The sequence below is a fragment of the Oreochromis aureus genome, linkage group 1 (assembly GCF_013358895.1).
Source record: "Oreochromis aureus strain Israel breed Guangdong linkage group 1, ZZ_aureus, whole genome shotgun sequence".
Classification (NCBI taxonomy): Eukaryota; Metazoa; Chordata; class Actinopteri; order Cichliformes; family Cichlidae; genus Oreochromis; species Oreochromis aureus.
Window position 1 is genome coordinate 29,858,197 of NC_052942.1, and position 15,499 is coordinate 29,873,695.

A 15,499-nucleotide genomic window follows, 5' to 3' on the forward strand; every position below is an offset into this window, starting at 1 on the left:
ATGTTTTATTTTGCAAATACTGAGCAAAATTTACTGCAATGAGTTTTGAGTTAAACACAAATACAAATGTCATTATTATATGATCTTATCTGAAAAGTGGGTCTTGAAGCACAATAGTGCAATAATCTTTGCTTTATCCATTGGGGTTATTACCTTGATTAAATCATTTGGAACAAATATCAGTCAATCAACAATTGTAAGATGAATTACTCACAATTGTTTTGGCTAACTTTAATAGCAGTAAATTAAAAAAAACAACATGTTTTTCTGACACCTCCAGTAATGTGGGGGTGAAGAGGAAAAGGTGGAAATCATGCAAAAACACTTTCTGTAGAGATAATATGTTTTATATGCAGAGCATTTAATCCAGCCACACCCTACAAACACCACATTCTGGTTGGTAACTGTGAAAATTTAGTTGGTAAAGTGGGAAACATTCTTCGTCCGGTTTAAGGGTGATTCACTAACTGTTACAGCCCCGTGTTTGTTAGATTGTTACGCCTGTATGACGATGCCAAATAGAAAAGTGGTATCACTTCATTTTTCAAGCTCTTCGTACAGTAAACACTCTGCAGCTTCTAGATGTATGTATTTATTAAGAAAACATTTGAATCCACTACATATAACAACTCACACTCATCATCAGTCCCCTCCGGCTCCTCAATCAGAGTGCAGTCTATGAGAGACACCACTCCATTCTGTAAGAGGCATGAAAGGTCACAAGGTCACATTCACCATGCTGCCAGCTAACAGATCATCATCAAGCCCATCCTTTAATGATAAAATACTTAACAGTATAACAATGTATAACACTGATTATACATTTATAAACAAAATAGGTGAAGTGTTTCATAACTGTACCCTACACTCATGTAGAGTGAATTTTTACTGTTTTTCTACTACTTGGCCTACTTTAGGTCAATCCTGCCGTACTTTAGTGATGTGAAGTTTTCCTCCGGAGCCTCGGGTGCAGATGATAAGATGTTTGGAGAAGAGGAAACACTGTCTCTCTCCTTCCTTCTTCAGAGACAAAGAGCCAAGCCGGCCTCGTGTGATCTTCCCTTTCTCGCTCATTGGCACCTGGATCAGAGAACCTATGGAGTCGTGCACAGAAGCACAAAAACACACACACACAGGTACAAGAAAAACACATAAGCAAATATTGAATATGCTCTCTTTTCATACATAATCTGAAAACTGGCCATAAAAGAAGAAAAAATTAAATACATAATTTAACTACATAATTTTAATTGAAAAAACAAAAAAACAAAAACAAAAAAACAATGTCTATACATTTTGGTGCAAAAAGTGTATAATAGGCATTATTTGTGTCATCAGTTCATCAAGGATTTTATTAGCATCCTAAACTAATAAAAGAAACACCCATGCTTGAATACACCAGCAACTTTTACACTTAGTGAGGTGTTGATTTCTCTTTTTTTGCACCATAAAAACTTAGTTTCAAGTTTGCTTTTATTTGTTGACCATAACTGCAAACCTTGTAATATAGGAACAAAACAAGAAAACGTTTTCTTTACCTTGTCTAACAAAGGTCTGGCTGGTATCAAGAAGCACTTCACAACCTTCCACAATCATCCGCTCAATGGCTAGATTCTTCCTGATGTTCTCCGTCTCGCTTACCTCATCATGCATGATTCTGAAAGGACAACAAATACTAATGATTTCAGGTACTTCTCAATTAAAGCCGTATGTTCTTTTATATTTTTTTGTTTCTACAGAATTCATCAACTCTTATAGTGAATTTGCTCCACTGTTCTACTACGTGAAATGAGAAGAGTGACCACAAAATCAATTAAAACTGTTAGAAATGATAGACACTGTCTGACATTTGTGTCTGACTGTGTTATATTTTTGGTACTTTGCGTCAATTGGATGAGTCACTGGCTATTATAGCTCTGTTTTCTGTCCTTATGCCAAGTATAAGATATATTAAAATATAGGTACTAATTCAGGGTTACTAGTTTCTGATTTACATCAGACAAAGATCCCACTGAGTATGTTTGTGTTGTCGAGCTACATAGATGGTTCTACCTGGAAAGCTCCTCCAGTTTTGATTTGGCATAGTCCAGACTGTTTCTCTCCACATGCTCATGGGGAGTGTGAGCAAGCAACTCATGAAGAGTCAGGATGTAACGAGGAATCTGAAAGAGATGCGCTTTAAATAAGTTTGACTGAAAATGTTTGATTTTGTGATATATGTGTCTTTTCAGTCCAAATTTAATACATTATTGCATTTTAAAATATTTCACCACAGTGTGTTGCAGCACTAATGCCTCGTGTATTTTATATTAATTTTAACCTTAGCATATAGCAAATATATATACATCACTGAATCATAATACGTGTAGTAATGTGTAGTAGTGAAGTCATCCACATTGTAATTTTACCTGAAACATGGGGTAAGTGAGGAAGGTCTCCAGCGTCCTCTCCTCACAGTCAGGCTTGGCCTCGTACTGCTTCAGCAGCTTGTCGAAGTCCCGGTTCTGTTTGCAGTGAGCCAAAATCTGCAAGCTGTACTGGTGGTTCCTCACAAACTCTTGGTAGATGTTTAGCATTGGCAGTAAAATGTCAAACAGGTCAGCTAGAAAAAGAGACAAAATATTCCATGAACCATAAAAATCTGAAGAATCAGTGCAGATGCAAAGTACCATTGAAGGAGAAGTCATGTGCTCGGTATTTGTATATGTTCAAAAAATGTTTTTTATACTCTCACCCTGAGTCGCCTACCCGACAGACAATAAATCATTATTATATTTTGCAAGGAAGGAAGGAAGTTGTACCCTATGTAGAGCCATTATTTTTAGTTGAATTCATACCTTTATGGTATGATTTCAACTATGTGCGTAAAAATGACAGTGCTTCTCGATGATGAAAACACTTTCATCGTGTTGTGTTGTAAGAAATCTCTGTTGTATCTGAAAAAATGTATAAATTTAACCAAATTCTTAGTTGCAATTTAGAAAAAAAACGTATTATTGCGTTCCTCTTACCTAGCACCAGTGTTGGCCAGCTGGCTATCCTGGCCTTCAGGCCCTGGTAGAAGATCTGATGTAGGAACATGATGGTCTCACTAATGAAACAAATAAGCAAAATGGCAGTCATGAGCTATTGTTTCTCCTTCTGCTGTCCATAAATGTTGGCAGCTCCCACCATGCCGAGTCACACCACTCTCACAAACAGTATGACCACCAGCCACCTGTTAAGGAAGATGCTGCTGACATCATCGTGGGTGATGGGCGGTTTCTTGGAGCTGGCGGCCATTCGGAGTGGCCGCAGGAAGTTGTTGACCAGGATGTGGAGTTGCTGGACGTATTCGGCTTCGGCTTCCAGCATGCTGAACACCACCTGGTTCCTCTTTCTCATGCTTTCAGCGTGGGGCGAGCGAATGTAGTCTTGGATGATAGTTTTCCACTTCCTGCGGCAAATCCATCCTCGCAGGAAACTTTGGACCTGTGACAAAAACATTCAGCAAACATTAAAAAAAACATATTTATTTTATAATTTTGGAGATTTGAGTTTTATTGGATTTCCATGACTTCCATGCATTTTTTATGGGGTTTTCTCTGTATTATTATAGTCTTTATCCTATAATATAAAGCACCTTGAGTTATGCAGTGAATCAAATGACTGTGTGTGATGTCGTGGTGTTTCTGCTCATAGCTGTTACACTGACAACACTATCAGCACAAAAAATAGACAGAAAAGTGGATCTAATAATTTGCCGTTAAAGATGCTTAAACATTTTTTGTGATTAAAAGCCAGATAAATAATTGTATATTTAGTATAAAAGAAACCAAAAGGTGCTAAAAACTGTACCGAACTTACACAATGCTAAAATACTTGACACTTAGTCTAGTTTATATATATATCTATATATATCTTTATACAGTATCTATATATCTATATCTAGTTTATATCTTGTAAGTGCTGCCCCAAACTGAGAAAACATGAGTCAAGGCAAGTTTAGAAATGTCCATTAATTAGGTAAGTTCAAATTAAATATTGCCTCAGTCAAAGGCGTTGCTTTCCACCAGGGAAGGCAGGGAACTACACCAGTGGCAATGTGCAAAGTCTGCACTGAAAGTAGGAGAGACCTGACCCCCCTCAGAGTATCCCACCTGACTCCACTCACTTCTGTCAAAAGTGGTATACATGTTGTTGTTTTTTAAACAAACCTAATGAAAACAACAAAAGACACTCAAAGTGTAAGAGGAGTGAAAAAAGAAGAAAAAAGAAATAACAGCAGACAATAACCGTTAAATATAATCTTAATTTACTAAACATTGCTAGGCTAGCCTTAGCTGTGTGAGAGAAATACTTGAGTAAAGAATAGAATAGAATAGAATAGAATAGAATAGAATAGAATAGATCTTTATTGTCATTGTACATGTCCAATATGGTCACTTCAACTGACATCACTAGCTAGCAGAGCAGCCTACTGTGTCCACTTCTGCTGGCTTGAGATCAGATTATTTACGATGCTGAATGCTGGTGGGAGGACGTTGAATTTTTGCACTGGTTCACATCTATAGACTGGTAAGTGAGGTAGAATGTTTATTCCCCAACTGGGTGGTAAATGTCTGCTTGAGGCTGGAGGTGAAATCAGTCGCAAACAGAGTGCAGCACCAAATAAATCTTTATGATTGATTTGGTTTCTAGCAGATTTGTGCAGTTACACATAGTTTACATGGAAGATGCCAACTTGCCCACAAACACGTCCCATCTGTTCACCAAGTGGCACTGGAACTCTGAAAAATGTACTGTAAACCAGAAATGCAGAGCATTCACTTTCAAAGTAAAACTTACCACTGCAACCAACATATATTACAAGATGCAACTTTTACTTTGAAGGTGAACAATGTCCATCTTGAGTTTGCATCACAAGTTTCACGGTTTCTCTACCACTTAGAAAATAGTTAGCAAATATTACCAGACAAGTCAAAAATGTCTATGCAAACTATGTTCAACTGACTATTAGTTATCATCTTTTCCAGCTGTACAGTAACTAACATGTCAAAGCTTTCCAAGCTCTCCAGCCTTAATTCAGATCAAGCAGCTGCTTCAGTAGAACTGATGACAAAAGAAGCTGATGACTGCAGTGATCTAGCATGATCAAGTGTGAGGTTCCCTGAATTCATTAAGATTAAAAAAAAAAGTCAGGCCTTCCCCTTTAAAATTGAGCAATACTGAAACAGATCACCTTTTTGATCTTCTTGATCTCTGTATCATCCTCACTGGGGGGCACCTCTGGATTTGACTGGATCTTCTCGTTGTCCTTCAGAAGTCCAGCAATCTGAAATTGATCATAACCAGTACAGGGCTCAGTAAGAGGAATATAATATGTGTCCAGATAAACTCTACTCATCATCATCTCTTATTCCGGAATATGTTTCACTATGGTTGTTAATATCTCAGTTCATGTTCTTGAATTACTTTTTGTCCGGCTATCCATTAGCTGGCTCAAAGAAATTATAAACGCAGAAACTGCACCAGACACATCAAAATACCAGTTTTGTATTTCATTCAAATCTGTTGCATTTGCTTCCATTATACACAGCATGCGAATACAAAACTTCTGATAAAAGACTGAAATTAAACAAAATAACACAAACACCATTACTAGAACACTCTTTAACTGTGAAAAGTGAGATAGTAGATCATCTTTTTCAGCCACAGACTCCAGTATCATGTGCAACAAAAGCCGATTCATGCATATTGAAAACATTTGGTTCAGCTGAAGCTAGCCATTAGCACATTAAAGAGAGGTGCATTTGATTTAGTTTAGACTGAATAATTAGGATACAAAACACTCAACAGCATTACAGAGTCTCTAACAAGGACATCCCAGGGGCACTGCAAGCTACAAAGCTCATCATGAACTCAGAACATTGTGGTTTGGAATCTGGGTCATGACCTTTGTCCTGTGACCACATTCTCACTTTATCCTCTCAGCCTGCCTGTTTTTGATCGCTTCTCTCCGTATGCTATCCAGTAAACACACATCACACATATACAGGTACTGTGTTACTAGCATGAAATTACAAGGCAAATTACCTCTGATTTCAGTCGCTCTATCTCGATTTCCCCATCCTCTATCTGTTGTCGAAGTTGCTTGGCAACCGTTTTCTCCGTCTCCACTATTTGGAGTAGATGAAGATACTTCTGCATGAGGGTCTCATGCTCTGTAGCCAGGTTCCTGTAACTATACAGACACACACGCAAAGACCTCATTAACGCATGTTTCAGGGGCTCTCCATAGCTTTATCAAAGCAAAGACAGACCTCTGATCAGCATATGTTTGGAACACGGACCTTAAACGGACCACAGAGTGCAGGATTTACTTACACAACCAGGTCTTTAAATACTTGATAGGACAGCACTCCACATGTTGGATGCTTTTGTGTGAGCAATAATTAAACTGTTCACATGCATGTTATTGAAGGCCTAAAATCAATACAGTCAATTATGTTCAGCTTGCCTAAATCTGGCCTTGAAAATGTCCTGTCAAAAAAAATGTTTGGCAGGTGTTTTAGTTAAATTTTACTGAGTGGGTTTTAGATGTTTTCTGGCATGCCCCACTTCCAAACCCCCAAACCGTTGTCCCATATAGCACAGTTTTTGTCTCGTTTTAATGCAATAAAGGTTGGTAAACTCTTTTATATTTTCTACAAAAATAAAATCTTATTTATTCAACATAAATAAATTCCATATTTTCCCCTCTTTTCACTTGATTAAACTTTCAGGGGGCTACACCACAATTTGAAAAACACAAATTTAACTAACTTTAACAATGTAGATTGCCAACCATAAATAAAGAGTAATTCAGAAATATTCAAGCCACATGGCATTTACATGCCAGGAACTGCTGAAAAATTTACTTGAGATACCTAAATACAAGTCTTATTTACTTGCTACCTATTACGGTATTACAGTAAGTGCTGCTGCCTTGATGGTGCACTAATCAATTTAATCTTCAATGAGTCTAATCAGTCGACCTTTTGTCACTGAATTGCAAACTGTTGACATTTAGAGTGATGGTTTCATTTGGCTTTCATTAACCTTTTTTGTGCCCGCATCATAAGTGGCCATTTCACTCATTAGACATGTGAGGACTCCATAAATCAAGAATCAATATTAATAACCACTTTGTTTTTATTGATTTACTTAATACTTTAAATTGATGTCGTAAATTATCAGTAAAACTGGTAAAGTGGCACTCGCAGTTCCCTAGGAAATGTTTATTCAAAGTTTAAACAAGATTGGTCCACTCATCTAGAAGGAGATAAGTAACATACATGCATACATATGTCATTCTCATTATAGTATGACCGCTGTGTTGTTTTAACATTATAAATTAACAAGCAATCATACAACAGTACAAACCCAAAAGGGTCCAAATGACAGTTTGCTACACACTGATTCATGGCACTTGCATTTTCCATCAGATATACAGAGAAAAATCCATTCTGTGCCCACTTAATCAAATAAAAACCAAGCAGCAACCTATGTTAAAATTATAGGTAACACCATAATTCCTGCAAAAAAAAAAAAAAAAATCTAATTGAGACTGACTCCAAACGCAAATCGGTTTCTATAGATTTCCATGTTAAAAGCCTATCTTTGATGCAAAAAGTTTACAGACAAACAGCCTCCACTTGTTACTAATAGCTAGTGATAAGTGGAGACTGTTTTTCATGTTCAGTATTAGTAGTAAGCAGGCCTATGTTTGAGTCTACATGATTTTCACTAACTGAAATTGTCATTTATTTATTCATCACAGTGAATTACACGTGATAGCTAGCCAGCCTTTACTAAAGCTGATGATTAGCTGCAGATGGGACAGTTATTTTCAACATTATGTAAAGTAGCTGTAATTTCAACTTTGTAAAATCTTATTTAAAAGTTGTTAAAAATTGCCCAATTGGCCCAAAATAAGTTCTTGCTTTAATTTTTAACACCGGGACTAATTTTTGTACCACTGTCAGTTTTCCCATGGATTTCAAATCAGGATTCTTTCTATTTTATTTACTTTATTTATTTAACCCTTATTTAACTAAAAAGTCTCTAGACCTGGCCAAGAAACCACACCGTAATGAAAAAAAAAAAAACATTCAGCTTTTACTTAATCTAGTTATTTCAACCGGAGACTCTCCTAGTGCCATGTGTCTTTCTTATGTCTCTACTATGTACCCTCTGAGCATGCCAAAATAATAATAATAATCATAATATTAGTATAAAAACAACAACAACAACAACATACTTTGGACTCAGTAACACACATCAAGTAGGCATTTGGCTTACAGGTACACACAGGGAAATATCGTGACTAATGACTCTTGTTAGGATCCTAACCAATCTGCTGGTACACTTTACAAATATCAGTAGTTAACATACTTGACCATTTTTATGTTGGCAAGTAGAAACACTGTCAGTAAAGGGATCCTAGTTTGCTAAATTGTGGTTATGGTGCAAACATGTTCACTTGATTAAGAACAAAGGGATGTTTTTCTGAACATCTCTACAATTTGAATTCATTTTGCAGATATAGACGTGACCCCCTGTTTCCCATTTAAAGTATACAGGTTCGTATGCTTTTTTAAATACACTCTATATAAGTTCCAACATAAAATTTCACATCTTTATTGACTGTAGATGTTACAAGCACAGTTCTCATCAAGATCTCCACCCCTCAGAACATCCTCGTCTAAACAGCTGTAGGTAAAAGGTCATGTGTGAGAGCTACCTGGCCTGCGTGATGGCAGCCACCCACTCATCACAGTCCTTGACGTCCTCTGTGCGCAGCTCCAAAGCCTTCTGGTTGTCATGATTGAACGTGACAGTGAAATAATACTGGGAAAACAAAAGCATAGTGAGTGAGTCAGATATTTGTTCAGCATATAATAACCAGGATATCTGTTATTGTGCTATAAAATGTATGTTGCTACCCTTTAATCACTAGTAATCAGCAGCCACTTCCACTGATCTGTATTTTACTTAAAGGTGTATTTATACACGCATACATGCACTGTATGTGTGAATAAGGGAGAGAGAGAGAGAGAGATCCTGAGGGAAAAGTCTTGAGAGATTCATTATAAAGCCTTTGTGCCTTCTGTCTGTAACCTGGCAACTCACCTCTGAATTGGCGGAAGCCTCTTGACTGACGCCATGTTTTGTTTTGTTTTGTTCGAGTGGTTTGGCTGCATTTTAGCGACACAACCACCCCTGGGTCCTCACCCCTTTTTTTACACTCTCACCAATTATCATAAAGGTTCAGTTATGGTAATTATGGCGAATGCAGTTCAATTGTTTTCTAATAGGCTTACTGGATAAAATCCTCAAATCACCAGAGTGGTGGTCACCGCACTAGTAGTACAGCTAACCTATTTGTAGTAGAAACACATCAAATTATATAACGCTGATGCATTGTAAATAGACCCCCACAAATCCAATGTATTGGATTTTTTTTTTTTTTATCCTTCCCAAATGCCAAGAGCAAATCATTTGTGAATGAGAGTAATGTTCCTTATTTTCTGATGAGCAGCAGAACGGGCCTTTGTCAGTAATGTGCCTCCCATCTCTCACATCCTGTGAGCTGTTGTGTTAAACCTTTTAGGTGGCTATATTTAAATCCAAGTCATTATGGGGGTTTTTTTGCCAAAGATACAGTATCTGTTGGTAAGTGAGACAGCACAACCAGTAAGTAAGTCCTTGTTAAAATAATGTGTGAACAAAGCAACTAAATTCCATCTGGAATACAGAAAATAAGACAATATTAATTTGTATATGTAAGATTAATGTTAAAGGCGCGTTTTAATCACAAAAATACAGAATGACTTCTTTTTTATGTTTTTTATTCAGCTACTGATTCAAATAAATAAACCACTAAGGGGAAAGAATAGCCAGTATCAAAAACACAGAGTCTAGATGGGTGATGAATTAAAGGAAAAACCCAAACTGTTGACCCCAAAAACAAAGAGCTTTTGGGTGTATTGCAACCAGCATTTTTGGTGGCATGGTTTGGTCCCCTTAGATGGAAAGGTTATTCAAAATCAATATGAAATAGTTCTGGGTGTCCCTTTGATAGACCGGCAGCCTGTCCAGGTTATATTCCACGTTTCACCTTATGAGGCTGCGGAAGGCTCCGACTCAAGATGGCTAGCTCAGGATAATCACCTTCCTCCTATGATAAAATATTTCTATTCTTATGATAGTGGTGTTCTTCAGGATGGTATTGCCCCCATACACAGGGTACGTTGGAGGGTTAAATAATGTTTTAACCCTCTGACGTAAGTCATTACAGTAACAGAGACTTGCACTGAAGCTATTCTTTTGTATACATTTCTGCCACAAAGACCCTCTATTTCCGTTTATATAATTGGCCGATTCACACTGATATTGTCCACTGGATATTGCCAGGTGGATTATCACGATTACTGTAAACTGGCCAAAGCCATGCTGTTTATATATAGATGATTTAATGTGTGACCTATATTTTAAGATTACATCATAAAGTCAATGAAGTGAGTATACACAGAGACCGATGTTACACCGTTGCTCTTTACTCTTAACAACAAAGGAAAACATATAGCCCATCCAGCATTTGCACTTGCCACTACCTAAGAAAACTCACCTCCCATTTTTTATATGCCCATATTTGCTGTACTTGCTAAATGGAGTACAATGCCAAAGCATGTTGTTGCACATTTTGTTGGCCCCTTCAAATGTACTTTTTCAGATGCAAATAGGGGTTGCCATAGTAACTGTGGGCTTAAACGTAACTCGCCTTCTAAATGGGGAATAAGAACATTTAAAAAGTAGAACACTCCAAAGAACACAATGAGAACAGAGAGACAGACGGAGAGGGAGGCAGAGAAAGATCTTCTGCCTTTTTGAGGAGTGAGGGCTATAAAAAGCGCTGTAGCCCAGCAAGGTGGCAGTTGGCTTGGCATCTATTCGCTGTATTGTCCCTCTCCCTGTCACACACAGATAAGATCCAGTGCTCTCCTGGCCATTTCTCCTGCAGCTCTGACACACACTCGGTGACATACAGTACATGCACACACACCACTGAAATCTGGAATCTGCTGTAATCCTTACATGAACCAGTTTCCATGTCAGGATTGTACAGCACCATTGTCTGTGACCACCTCTGCAGTCTGCTCGTTGACTTAGGTGTCATTTTATGTTTTTCCCAAGTGAGGATGGTGAAAAGGAAATCTGTGTACCAACAGACACCTTGAGAATCGATCAGTCTTCCTGTCCACATTTCACCTTTTCTGTGCAGTCTCTCAGTTTATGGATCGATACAGGCGTATACAGGAGTACACTGAGAGGCAAATATAGACTCAGTGGCATGCACACAGGATGAGCTCCGTAAGATTTACACATGTGGACACATAAAGACATGACTGATTGGAAACTACAAAGTGTGCTGTTCACACTGAGAGAAGACCACGTATTTGTGTGAATACATTTTCAAAATGTATATGTATATAGTTTTGCTAAACTAAGAAAAGAAGCCATTTAGAAAAAAACTGAAAGAACATATTCCTGACACATATTATGCAAAGGGACATGTGTGGAACAGAAGACTGTGTTATGCTAAGTGAAGGCTTTCAAATTCATTTAATTCATTGTTGAAATAAATTCACAGGAGCAGTCTGCATGAACAGCTGTCATCGGAGATGTCACTCAGTACATATTGCACCCCTAGAATAGAGCATTTCTCTTCTCCTGATACGGTTTTAAGGGAACAGACAGCGAGCACTAAACAAAGTTGAATAGTTCACGAAACGAAAGCAAACAACAAGTCCTCAAAAGTAGGTTAGTTGTCTCTATCTTTTAAACAACAAATGACCAATATTGAATTTTCTTGCTGACCTCCTCTTCCCACAGCTGTGCAATCCTCACGATAAAACTGCAGTGTATATATATATATATATATATATATATATACATATATATATATATATATATATATATATATATATATATATATATATATATATATATATATATATATATATATATATATATATATATATATATATATAGATATATATATATATATACATATATATATATATATATATATATATATATATATATATATATATATATATATATATATATATATATATATATATATATATATATATATATATATATATATATATATATATATATATATATATATATATATATATATATATATATATATATATATATATATATATATATATATATATATATATATATATATATATATATATATATATATATATATATATATATATATATATATATATATATATATATATATATATATATATATATATATATATATATATATATATATATATATATATATATATATATATATGTGTGTGTGTGTATAATATCTTCGTAGTATCCCCTACAATCCTGGCTCCTCTGCCTGCAGACAGCAGAGGACAAGAGTGTTTGAGGAACATATGACAGCTGAGTTCAGCACCATGGACAGCAAACTGGGTACAGCTGTACTTGGAGCAGAAACTGTGGATTTCACAGATAATGGATTTACCCTGTTCCCATCCTTTATTTATTCTTCTTAGAGGCTATACAGTAAAATACAATTATTGCAACAGAGGGCTGTGATCCCAGTCTAACACAATATCAGACAATGATTTTTTTGGAGAGATTGTGAATAATTTAACAGATTTTTACTGTGGATGGGAAAAATTGTATGGCACACATGCAAATATAACCAAGCAGTTCCATAATTGATTTATCAGTGTTTTGGATCAGATCCTCTGTTTGTTTGTTTATTTTTTGTGATTGTTGGGGGAGGGTTATCTCAGGAAAGAAGACCTCTGAGGCATCATTTAGCAACATTTTGGTTACAATGTAGTGAAGTGCTTAGCATTTGCCACCAAATAGCCACATGGAATTTAAGATTTGGATATTTAGGACGTGAAAATTTTCTTCTATGAAAGTTCAGTATAGGTTTACCTCAGTTGCCTTTTCTTCCTCTTCAGTTTATTATTATAGATTTTTATTGAACTTGGAAAAATACAAATCTTTTTACAGACATGTTAACTGGTTTCCACTTTTTTCCATCTAACACTTTAGGTTTTTATCGCCTAACCTTGAACACCAAAATCACCACCTTCACAATAACTATCTTCAAAACTATCAAAAACTACTTCCTGGAAAGTTTTTTTGTGCAAATATACAATATATTAAAAGTGGAACACATCCGCAAGACCAAAAGTTCAGACTTTCTAGAATACCGTTTTTTTACTTTAGTTTTTCTTTTTTTATTCTAGTGTGGTTCAAAATCACATCCAGAATCTGTTTTATTCATAAACAAAGAATATGATTACTGAACGAATAAAACGGCCCATCATTTTGACTTTTACCTTCAGTTCTTCATCCCCTCTGCTGCAGGGAAAGCAGAAGAGACTGCAGCTGGCAGAGCAGATTTCAGAAGGTGACTGCAGTCATAGCTCACAGCAGCTTGACCACTTCTCTGGCTCAAATGCGTTTATACACAGTGGGGTTTTTTTTGTTTGTTTGTTTTTTTTATACAGCACTAGCTTGTCTCAAAACACTAAAGCACTTCCAACAAGGGAAACTACGCTCTCACTAAAATTATTTCTGAATGTGTTTCAGGCATAAAAAAACACTGTAAACTGTTTGTTTTTTGTTTTTTTATCCCTCACACATATTAATCCATGGCACTAAACGCCAGGGGAATTAAAAAAGAATAGGGGGCTGCACTGAGAAAGAAAACCATGGCTGGGACATCGTTTGGTTTTCATTCATGGCTGTCGTTAACAACCCATGATAATGAGAGAGCTATCAAATGAGCCAAGCCGCTATAAACCGGGGAGACACAGTTGCCAAGGTAGGATGCTATTAATATCAAGACAAGGAATTAAATCAATACGTCAAAACGACAAGGAAGGGGCAGCTCTCCTCCGCAAGATGGCAACCTACAAAGTTTGGATGCAGTTTAAGTTTACTCCTTATATGTGCTGCATTCCCGGAACGTTTGGGGTGTCTAAAAATACAGCGTCTTGCATCCCAATGTGATGCAACAGATGAACGGAAAAGAGGAGGCTAAGATCATGTGCAAAGTTTGCAGAGATTTGCGTGAATTCTGCTAACTTTGTTTGCTGTTAACGTTGTATTTTTCGTGCATTTAACCTCGAAAAGGCTGTGGGGCTATTTTGGTTCATAATCGAGAAAATCAATCGGTTAGGATGACGCCATTACGTAACTCTAAAACGTCAAGTCAACTGTAATGCAAAAGCATCTCTGGGAAATTGTTTGCGTGATGAATAGGCGATATCTTCTGGTGAAAAGTGTCTACACGTTACCTCCTGTTATAAATGTGGCTGTAACGCAGAGCCCAGCTGATCAAAGGGAATTTTAAGGGGTGAAAACAGTAGGAGGGGACCGCTCAGTGTATCCGTTCAGTGAGACTGACTGCCTTGACAGTGTCAGTCAGACTTAAGGGAGCTCCCCGTGCGATCAATATCTTACCTGCTTCTCTAAGCATTCCTTCGCTGAGAGAGACGGTTTCGGTGACGGTGCCCGGTCACAAACACATCCCTCCAACAGGTACAGTCCGGAGGGGCGTGAGCTCGAGTCGTTTTCGAAATAAAAAAGCATATTCTGCAACAAAGCGAACCACTTTGAATGCCATTTTGTGTTGTCTGAGCTTTTTTTACTCAAGCAACCTCGCCTCGTCCCGTCTTTCTTCGCCAAAAGAGCCAGATAGGTGATGTGGCCATCATTGAGTCTGATCCCTTTCTGCATTTTGGCTGAGAATCCGAAAGGATCTGCGGGGATGCCTGCGGATTCTTACATGTTCTCCTTCTCAGCACCTCCGAAACACAGTCAGACTTGGTGGGCAGCAGCCCACTCCAGTGTGGCCATCCACACTTGCTGCACTGATTTTTGCAACAGCGAAAGGAAAAGAGAAAGAGACGATGCGCGTGAAGAGTCAGTCACACACTCGGCTGCAAAAACCTATCCACGCTGCAAACTAGGCTACTACCGTAGCCCCGACGCCTTCTCAGAAAAGCCTTCCTCATGAGCGCAATCGCTCATGATGAGGACTGAAGTGTCCGCGTGCAGTGTACCGAGCGCGCGCGCGCGCGCGCGCACACACACACACACAGCACCCTGCTCTCACAGGGAGAAAGCGCAGTCACGTGACCGGTCCCCGGAGCAGCAAATTTCAGCGCCTTGGACAGAAACTCCGAGGATAAACACAGACTGAGAAAGACGGGATTCACGTCGAGAATCCCAAAGCTTATCGGGAGGCTTTTCAGGAATGAAAACACGCACACACGCGCGTTTACGTACACACCTAATATCACACGCGACCAATGCAGTGAGAGCGTCTTTCTGTGCACTGAAACTCGCAAGCACGAGAAACTCCGGAAGGAACACTTGATCCCCCGCTGAATACCCAGTTGCTTAGTCA

The 15,499-nt window shown here is 37.7% G+C and overlaps 1 protein-coding gene across 1 annotated transcript in view; it reads right to left on the reverse strand.

Annotated features, from left to right (window-relative positions):
- The window catches only part of LOC116314696 (ras-specific guanine nucleotide-releasing factor 1-like), a 28,632-nt gene extending 13,498 nt beyond the window's left edge, over nt 1-15,134 (reverse strand). The window contains exons 1-11 of the mRNA XM_031732798.2: nt 14,551-15,134; nt 8,765-8,871; nt 6,076-6,223; nt 5,222-5,314; nt 3,218-3,471; nt 3,012-3,091; nt 2,409-2,602; nt 2,053-2,162; nt 1,539-1,657; nt 934-1,094; nt 635-698 (exon numbers count right to left, since the gene is read on the reverse strand). Of these exons, the coding sequence (XP_031588658.1) occupies nt 635-698; nt 934-1,094; nt 1,539-1,657; nt 2,053-2,162; nt 2,409-2,602; nt 3,012-3,091; nt 3,218-3,471; nt 5,222-5,314; nt 6,076-6,223; nt 8,765-8,871; nt 14,551-14,826 (1,606 nt within the window). The 5' untranslated portion in view covers nt 14,827-15,134. The remainder of the gene's footprint in view (nt 1-634; nt 699-933; nt 1,095-1,538; nt 1,658-2,052; nt 2,163-2,408; nt 2,603-3,011; nt 3,092-3,217; nt 3,472-5,221; nt 5,315-6,075; nt 6,224-8,764; nt 8,872-14,550) is intronic.
- Between the last annotated feature and the right edge of the window lie 365 nt (nt 15,135-15,499).